Below are 8,893 nucleotides of genomic sequence, written 5' to 3'. Positions count from 1 at the left end.
TCGCCAATCATCTGGAAGATCATCAAACCAGCCTTCTCGTACGTTTTCTTTGCTTGAAAATCACGTACGAAGGCACAGCCCATCCAGTTGAATTTGTTGCCTCAATTGCAGTCACCCATTCTCGATTTCAGGCTGTAAAAGCTTCGGCTGAGCATATCGATCGCTTCCAGTAATAACCTTTGCAGTTGCACAGAGTCCCATAGCAAAGCCAGTCTCATCAAAGTTGAATATATCTTCCGGTAAGATGCCGTACTCAGATATAGCAGCTTGTACGCGATCAAAATGTTCTTGTATTATCTTTGGATCTTCGCATTTAGCACGTTCGTAGTTGTATTTCCTTGCGAATTTGGAATCGATCTCTGGACGGCGTTTAATCAGTTTAGTTATCCAATTTTTTCCAACTTGTGGTTTGCCATGTTGTGAAAGTATATAATTAGCCATTTCTCGTACAAGAGAATGCCGGGGGGGTAATCCACGTCGATCTAAATCAAGCACCCATTTGACAAGCGATTCCTCTTCATATTGAGTCAATTTATGGCTGTTGGCGCGTACGAGAGATCTTTGTTGAATACCATTGAGTCTATCTTGTAAAGTTGTCCGGGGGATCTCGTAAATCCTTGCAGCTTGAGCTACACGTTGAATTCGGCCATTCTGTAAATCGGAAATTGCTAATAAGATTCGTCCCTCTTGCTCATCTAAATTTTTCCGGTTTTTATTGCGAATTGGTGGCATTTTGACGTGTTGAATAATATAAAATCAATATCGTGTACGCGCTCGGGAAAAAATGCCGGCTCGGTAGTGGTGCCGCTTCGGTGGTGAATTACGTTATTAGATTTGCTATATCTTATTTACTAATACACTGCAAAATTAATTATATTTTATGTTGGGAATATCACCTCACATCACATATCACCTTTGCCAGCTATTTACATCCATACTAGATCATCTAGTATGCGCGCAGCTTTTTGGTCTAGTTGGTCAAAAGCCCAACATTTTATTGTTATGTGGTGTTGTAAAGCTGCGAAATATTTTACATGGCATGTCGCGAAAACCGTGTATGAGGTGGTGTCGTGCACGAGGCGGTGAAGTACTGTAGTACGTTAACGTAAGTTACAAAAAGCCTTAGTCAGCATAACACGTTTCCTTTTTGGGATAGCTAGCCTGAGAAACTGAGATAATAGGTTGTTCATCCAGTCAGTTATCCCGCAAATCATCCATTTACCATCGCGAACCATGTAGTGACCTCCTACATGTCGCGTTATCAGCAAGATGCTAATCAAACACCTGCCCCTCCTCGTTCACGGCGGGGCCCGGTATTCTCACTGAATCATTTTCCATCTAGCGGCTCTGGTAGTCAATTTGCTACTCCACCTCGATTTCAATTCCCGGATGAGACGAATGGAGGTGATGCTTTCAAAGGCAGTAGCGGATTAAGACAAGTATTTTCCCAAGCACGTCATCGGAGATATGACATTATAAGCCCTTTGAGAAGTGGCAGGCACAAGCCTTTACAGATTTCTGATGATGAGATTGAAGATGATTTCGACGATACGAAAGATACCAGTCATGGTGTGGAAGCTTCCACGGGCCTGGATGATCTATTCGACATTCCAAAGCGCTCGAATAAAAGGGCTCGAACGTCTCTGAATTTATCGCAGAGTCCAGCCAGAATCAGTCGCGAGGGTACTGATGATGTTTTTGATGAAATAAACGATTCGAGTCCATTCATACCAGATTCTCCGCCATCACCACCGGCTCAGAATAAACCCAGAAACGTGATGACATCACCACTCTCACAGCTGGGCTTTGATCAACAACCATTTAACAACGAATTTGCTGCGCCTGAGACATTTGACCCACTTTCTGAACCACAAACACCAGATCATGCTTTGGAATATGACGACGGCCGCTCAAGCAGCAGGCCACGGTTCATTCTCTCAGCGAATTATACCCCTGTATCAACTGCTACACCCTCTACTTCAACACGCCAGAATACGCGGAAGAAACCGACATTCGTGTTACCCCGATCCCCATCACCAGATCGAGAAGATGCTTCATTATCGGCTATTCCAGGGCCCTTTTCACCCGTGGCAACTCGTAGTCTTCGGCGTCCCGGACGACCAAAGTCATCAGTAACAGCAGCTTATATGCCTGGTGGAATGGCCGAGCAGCTTCGAGACTGGATTATGGAGACTGATATGAAACGCAAAGCAACATCAGAACAATCGCGTCAAAAGCGAGAGGATCGATATTCGATGATTGGGAAGGTTCATATGTGTGAAAACGCATATCTCAAGTCTTCCGGCCCGGTTATCAGGGCTCAAGTAAAGCCAGAATTAGCTGGAGGAAAAGATTCACTTGATAGCGAGCATGGTTCTCAACCTATGACTATCTTGCTACTAGGCGTGGCTGCTTCTCGTTCACGTACCAACAGTACTGGTCAGTCGACTAGAGACATTTCAGCACAAAGTGAGAAACTGAAACCGGGCGATATCATCGGAGTCGGATCAGGCCTGTCATGGGAAGTTGAGGTAGACTCCTTCAACGTCAATCATAAAATCCACAATAACCAAACACGGGTTGGTCATCGAGTCGTTGCTTCTTCTTGCTCTAAGCCCGAGGATGAGTTTGAAGATGAAGACGAAGTGAATACAGATATACACCTCACGACTTCTACATGTTCTACGCGCAAGACATGGCGGGTGGTAGCAGAGTGGGATTTATTAAGTCAGACTTGATGATAGTGTTTGATGTTGAGAAATAGTGTATCAAAAAGAGGGTCTGGTAGAGTAAGATGCAACGGAACCTTAATGCTGAAACGAAGGTCACAACATGCAGTGTTGAACAATATATGATACGTATATCGATAGTTACATATAATATACGAAAGTGTACAACATTCAAACGCGCTCAAGGATCATGGACTCGTATCCGGATTTCAGCTCTCCTTCAACTCAAGTATTCTTATTGTCAAGTCCAGTCAAAGCATTTACTGCAATACCACAACCCCATTTGACCAGTTTCTTCTCCTTGCTACTTGAAACAATATCTGACTTGGCAACAACCTTGCGCATAAAATAGATCAATCCTTTAACAATGTGCGGTGCGGTTTGATGGGTTTGTGCAAATATTCGAGTGAGGAGAAGAGCCTGTTTATCCTTGGTCTCGTCTTCGTGCTCGGGTTGTTTCCTTTTCTTCTGATCTGTGGGTTTTGTCTTGCGCGCCGAGGACGATGTTTCGTGGCGAGTTTGTTGGAAGATTGTGATAATCAACACTTCGACAAAAGTCCTGGTCTTGGGTTGCAAGTATGCAAAGTTGAGATTTTTCAAAATCGCCAAGTTCAAGGAATTATCGCTGATCAAGTTGCCGTACATTTTGGACAGGTTAACGATGGATTTAATGTCTAGCTTTGTATTGTTGTCTTCGTCGAAACCATGGAATTCATCCCCGCTGCCTCCCTCGTCGAGATCGTTCGTCTCGCCTAGACGTTTGAATACATCCCATAAAGTGAACATAAAAGACATTTTGATCCGTCTGCCGAGTTCGCCGCAAAGACGTCGAGCAATGAGGTGATAATACGGATTATAAGCTTCTTCCTCCATAGAACAATGGACAAGTACACGAGGAATTTCATATTCTTGATTCTTCTTCAGGCGTAGCTTCAAAAGTCGGGCGTGAGCATCTCGATAATCCGTCGCAGACATGATGGCTACAAAGATTGAGCGTCGAACATCCGTGTTCATGCGATGTGCTTTTGCGATAGTGACTAAGTCCAGCTCTCCATCGCTGTCCTGGTCTGTTACTACCTTATTTGTGCCAATAGCGGCTGAAGAAGTAGACAACTCCTGACGAGCAGCCTCAAGAGGGTCCGATTCTTTCCAGCTGGCACCTACAAGCCACCACTTTCCCTTTCGCTCCGAGTTCTGAATATCGCTCCTGGAGACCCGGATGGGTTCTGTTGCTCGTATATTTCGATTATTCAATGATCCTAATATCTTGCGCATCTTGGTGATATGTTCGGATGTTATGCTGGATGCCACTGCGCCGGTTTTCATACGATTGTTTTTGAGGTCGGTGATGGTGTCAATCATGAATTTTGTGCGGACAGACAAGGATGATTCTCCAATGCGTGATACGGCTGGTTGAATGAGGAGGACGATGTCTTTGAGAGAAGACGGATCGTCTTGTCGAAGCTGGGGGCCGGAATCTAGAGGTTGTTAGCAATGAAACCTCCACTTTGATGAGAATGAACATACTGCGAATGATTTTGAGAAGAAACTCCGTATTTCTCTCCGTGATCTCCTCTAGGAATAAACGGATGTAATCAAATACCAGATTACTTCCAACCACATGGAAATTGTACAGCTGTGAAAGAAGTGAAACCAAATTCAACTGTTCTTTTCCAGTGAACGGCCCCCTTTCATCAGCTGACTTGTCGAACGCCTCGATCAAAGTTTGAATGATCATAGCACCAAAATCCATTCCAATCAACTTGTACAACCCTGCTATAAACCCAGCATGTAGAATGATAAAGGTATCTTGCAATGCGGCCCGATCAGTTATTAGAGTAAGTAAAAGCGTTACCAACGTCGAAGTAACACTTTGACGCGGGTTCTCGCGATATAGTTTCTCGACATCGTTCAGGATGGAAATTACGTTGGCTTCTGAGAGCTTGTTTAGCAAACCTTGTGTCTGCCGACGTAGCCTTGCATCTTCTTCGGACTTGCTTCCGACTGCGACCCTTAGAGATGGGGGAACGTATTTCGTAGCAGAAGGGGTTTTTGTGGGTGGCGCAATATAAGGATTTTCTCGGACACGCTCTTTTTTAGGCTCTTCTTGCACTTCGACTTCACTTTCAAAATCTTCGTCATAACCCTCAAAATCCTCGGATTCTTCTTCTTCACTCTCGAGTTCCTCATCTGACTCGCCGTCTCCCTCGTCCAATGAACCTGCAGATTCTTCAAGACCATCCCAGCTTCCGGCATCACTGGCCTCCTCATCACCCTCAGAGTCTAACCCTTGCGCCCTTCTTCTTTTTCTTTGTAACCATTCACGTTCTTCGCGTTTCCGTTTCTTATTGTCCTCCATATCGGAGTCTTCACCAATATCACCCAAAAGATCAGCAAGGCCGTCCTCCTCAAAGGACTTCGGTAGCTTGTTCCGCCCTTTGATTCCTAGCCGTTTTTCAAGAGCCTCGATTTCCTTGTCGTCCTGCGCCAGTTTATCCCTCACAGTTTTCGATATTGTTGGTTGCTTGCATTCGGGTTGTTTTCGGTCAACCGTTTTTGTCTCTTGCGATTTCGACCCTTTTGCTGGTGCAACTTGCTCATCTTCTTCGCTGGCAGATTCCTCCTCACTCTCCTCCTCAGATCCACTGTCAATCTCTTGTCTTCTATTCATAACCCCGGCACGGTGGTGATGTTTCTTTTCATGCCTCTCTTCCTTCCGTCGCTCTTTGCGCGATACAACTCGATTTTGATTCCGTTTCTTTTCGCCATATCGATCTTTTAGTCCTAATTCTTCTCTTAATTGTCGAGGAAGAGCTGTTGTGAGATGTCTCGGCCGAGGCATGTTGTCTTTTGTCATTGTCAACTCTGTCGACAGAAGAAAAAACGTTGCTGTAGGGGACTCAAAATTTGCGGAGTTGAAAATAAAAAGTGGTCCGAGCTTCCGCACTTTTCTTCCCCACCAACTCAGAACGCCGAGACAAGACAACATACATCTTCGGACAGATAATCCAATTCGCCTTCGCAACACAGTCGAGCATTCAGATTACAAAGCTTGAGAAGTGAATATTGGCTGTTTCAATTCGACGAGACATCCGCGGCCATATTGTGGTCAACTTCCATTATGGCGCCGCATTTGAGCAATGACGAGGTCAGTTCATCGCTATAACATATATTTACCCAACTCACTAACTCGCAATAGTTCTTCGCCTCCTTGACAAATCTCTTCACCAACACCACCCAAAAAACAAAAGGAAGCATCTACCTCACCCAGAAACGCCTCCCATCCTCCTTTTCGGACCAATCGACCCCCGAAGGCTCAATACTTGTCCGCGCAACAGATGGAAGGACACAAAACCCCAATCCGAGAGACAGCAAGGATTCCAAAGTGAGCAAAAAGAAAGTAGCACCAAAAGTTAAGATATCTACCGTCGTGAGCCCGGCGGATTTGGAGTTGTTCTTTGTGCGGTATGCAGATGTTTGCAAGGCGGGTATGGTGGCATTAAAGAAGAGGGATCGCAGTGCGAAGAAGAAAGGGAAGGCGAAGGCGAAGACTACGAAGGGTTGATGTGAAATTATGGTCGGATTTTCGGGTTTGGTAAAGGAGGTTGGCTTTTAAAGAAAAGAGAGATTTACTGCATAAGCCGGCGTTTATACTTGGATGTTTACTGGGTCTGATTAAGTTATTAGAATAAGGAGTTGTCTCAATTCCATTTACCCTCTTACACCAATGATGGACGATTTTCGATATGGTTTCGATTGGTCAACTGAGTGATAGTCAGCTCAGGTACATACACCGACACATTCATGCAGGAATATTGCAAGTAACGGGATTATGTGTGAAAATACATGATTTAACAACAAAACGACAATTTGAACAGAAAGAAGTAGGCAAGATTAAAAATACACTAGATGTTCTAATACAGCTATGGTGACAAAATATAAGTGCGCGCTATGAGGAAGAAAACATCAGGTCATGTCAATAAGTATCATGAAGTGAAATAGGAAATATTCGGACAATGGTGTATGCATGGAAGTTGTATTAAAATTTCGACTCGATGGAGAGGAGGAGTAGTCAAGGATTCCGATATTGAAAGCACATATGTGCGACTCGCTGAACTGTAGTTCGTTCATTGGAAATGTCGGCATCACTCTAAATCAGACAAATGGTTGGTAGGGTCTCCCAGATGTAAGGAATGCCGGAATGCGCCAGGGGTTGTGTCGGGCAACCGGAAACTGTCCTCATCTTCATCACGTTCCTTCGTTTCTGGAGTAGCATCCGATGCAACTCGTTGCGCGCCGTCATCAGTCACGAACTGGGCTGCAAGGTGAATAAAGAACAGAAGAAGCTGGAGAGGAAGAACCAGAACTAAGGAGCAGGCCTTGTCAAATAGTAATGTTGTCATACTTTTTGATGGCCGAGGTGATAGATACTCCAAAGTGGAAGCTGGGGGTAAAGGCGAGAGATCCCGATTTCTGAAGGATCTAGTTCGGCGCAATTCCATTAGAATATTTTCCCTTCTAACTAGAGTTCTTGGACTATCACATGAGGGTTCCACTCCAGTCGCTAGAGTAGCAGTGACATCAGGCAATTTGGGTTTAGAAGAGGAAGATGAAGTAATGGTATTAGTACTCAGTTGACGTTCGTTCGGTTCCCGTGGAGGAGACGGTGACTGATTTAGGTTGATATTAGGAGTAAGCTGCGCCGGAGAAATTGATTCGGGTGTTATAGTGGCTGTCGAAGTACCTCTGTTGTGGTTGTGCAAACGCTGATGTGGGAGTGAAAGGTCCGGTGATTGTTCATCTAACGGCGATGCTGGATGACTTGAATATGATGGCGAGGGGGGGGCTTGTGGCTCCTGCGTCATGAGAGAATGGAATGATATGCTATCGTCCTCGCTGTCTGATTCAGGTATCGGCTGAAATCTAGCGAGTATGTCGTGTACTGAACGTGCTGGCTCCGTGACCGATCTCTTCGAACAGATCAATTGGTCTTCTGTCGCGTCGGGCGCACTATTGTTGGAAAAATCATCAGACAGGCTAGAATCAAATTGTGGTACACCCGTTATAGTTGTGGAAGAGCTATCGTCCGTAGTCTCGCCATCGTATGCATCCAAACCATCGGTCTGTCGAACTGTGTCCACATCATTCACAGCATTTGGCCATGATTTACCCAGCTCCGATCCAGCCGGAGCGCTTTCTCGCCGATATTTGGGCCGCCAAGCTCTTTTCTTCTTCGGTATATGAGCTTCCGCAGGCAGTGGTACACTAAAACCGCGCTGAAAAGGACAGGGTGTCACTTCATAGCGAAGAACTTTAGCCAAAGCGCTTTTGAAATTCTCGATTAGGTCCGCATCTTCCGGTGTCTGGTTTGGGAGCTCGATGCGGTAATAAGTCAAAGACCGGATACGCAGCACAAAGGTCGATTTGCCGTCCACACACCAACATTGAGAGTTTTTCAGTATTGCCTGCACGACGTTTCCACACTTGAGAAAGGGAGATAGACCAGTTGGAATTTCTAGCCTTAGACGACCGACAGCAACTGTTCTTTCCGTGGGCGACCGCCAGGGCAAGGTTTCGATCGTGTCTACTGGATAGTCACAATCGATGGATGGTGCGGATTGTGATGCTGTAGGGGGCGCATCGGGAGCGAATTTGACGATTTTGGCGGACGAGTGGAAAAAGAGCACGGGATTAAATTCGTCACGATTAGCAGGTGTTTCGTTGAACTGCCGTCTTTCTGAAATGAACTTTGATGGTAAAGTTGCGGATCTTCGGATTGGCGCAATGCCAGCTCTAGGTAGTTGGCTCATGGTGTGTGCATGAACCACTTGGGAAGGGTGGGCAAGGACGCAGTTCACAACTCAGAAGGCACCGCGCGCCATGGTGGCTTCGTACGAGACGAGGTCGAGGCAGATCATGAACCGCAAGATAGATAGCTATGGTTTCTGTACGACATAGGTCGGACATGGATTGGCGGGGAAAATGGTAAAGGTCACACTCGGCGGCACAGACGTTCAATAAGAGCATCTGATATACGTAGTAGGCCTGAGGCTAGTCCCTAGATTGCCCCACAGTGAAGATCGCGGCACGTGATGTCATATACTTTATCACTTTATCTACAGCCATGAATTCGACAAAGAGCTCGGTCCTCAAGTAGAAGATCT

At 45.6% G+C, this 8,893-nt stretch overlaps 5 protein-coding genes across 5 annotated transcripts, besides 1 other annotated feature; 2 read left to right on the top strand and 3 right to left on the bottom strand.

The window, feature by feature from the left end:
- Window positions 1-111: 111 nt before the first annotated feature.
- On the bottom strand, window positions 112-732 carry TSTA_125380 (uncharacterized protein; the record flags this gene model as incomplete). The annotated part of the gene is made up of 2 exons (XM_002482771.1): window positions 112-357; window positions 451-732. 2 exons carry the CDS (start codon window positions 730-732, stop codon window positions 112-114), a joined length of 528 nt encoding a protein of 175 aa, XP_002482816.1.
- Window positions 163-687: a mobile genetic element.
- A 537-nt stretch (window positions 733-1,269) lies between the features above and the next one.
- TSTA_125370 (uncharacterized protein) lies at window positions 1,270-2,738 on the top strand (the record flags this gene model as incomplete). The annotated part of the gene is made up of 2 exons (XM_002482770.1): window positions 1,270-1,313; window positions 1,343-2,738. 2 exons carry the CDS (start codon window positions 1,270-1,272, stop codon window positions 2,736-2,738), a joined length of 1,440 nt encoding a protein of 479 aa, XP_002482815.1.
- On the bottom strand, window positions 1,662-5,571 carry TSTA_125360 (nuclear protein (Sgd1), putative; the record flags this gene model as incomplete). Its single annotated transcript, XM_002482769.1, has 2 exons — window positions 1,662-4,207; window positions 4,257-5,571. The coding sequence occupies 2 exons, from the start codon at window positions 5,569-5,571 to the stop codon at window positions 2,955-2,957; spliced, it is 2,568 nt and encodes an 855-aa protein (XP_002482814.1). The 3' UTR covers window positions 1,662-2,954.
- Window positions 5,572-5,759: 188 nt separating this feature from the next.
- On the top strand, window positions 5,760-8,737 carry TSTA_125340 (signal recognition particle 14kD protein, putative). Its single transcript, XM_002482768.1, has 2 exons — window positions 5,760-5,877; window positions 5,929-8,737. The coding sequence occupies exons 1-2, from the start codon at window positions 5,851-5,853 to the stop codon at window positions 6,292-6,294; spliced, it is 393 nt and encodes a 130-aa protein (XP_002482813.1). The 5' UTR covers window positions 5,760-5,850; the 3' UTR covers window positions 6,295-8,737.
- Window positions 6,875-8,539, bottom strand: TSTA_125350 (uncharacterized protein; the record flags this gene model as incomplete). The annotated part of the gene is made up of 2 exons (XM_002482767.1): window positions 6,875-7,047; window positions 7,135-8,539. 2 exons carry the CDS (start codon window positions 8,537-8,539, stop codon window positions 6,875-6,877), a joined length of 1,578 nt encoding a protein of 525 aa, XP_002482812.1.
- Window positions 8,738-8,893: the final 156 nt, after the last annotated feature.

This window comes from Talaromyces stipitatus, genomic scaffold (genome assembly GCF_000003125.1).
Source record: "Talaromyces stipitatus ATCC 10500 scf_1105507295555 genomic scaffold, whole genome shotgun sequence".
Lineage (NCBI taxonomy): Eukaryota > Fungi > Ascomycota > Eurotiomycetes > Eurotiales > Trichocomaceae > Talaromyces > Talaromyces stipitatus.
Note: the sequence above shows the minus strand (reverse complement) of the source record. Positions and strands in the feature narration are given on the sequence as shown.

Excerpts from the sequence above, each read along its gene's own strand:
- TSTA_125340 (XM_002482768.1), top strand. The coding sequence starts at position 5,851 with ATGGCGCCGCATTTGAGCAATGACGAG. Across the intron at positions 5,878-5,928 it reads CGCATTTGAGCAATGACGAG|TTCTTCGCCTCCTTGACAAA; the intron begins GTCAGTTCATCG and ends AACTCGCAATAG.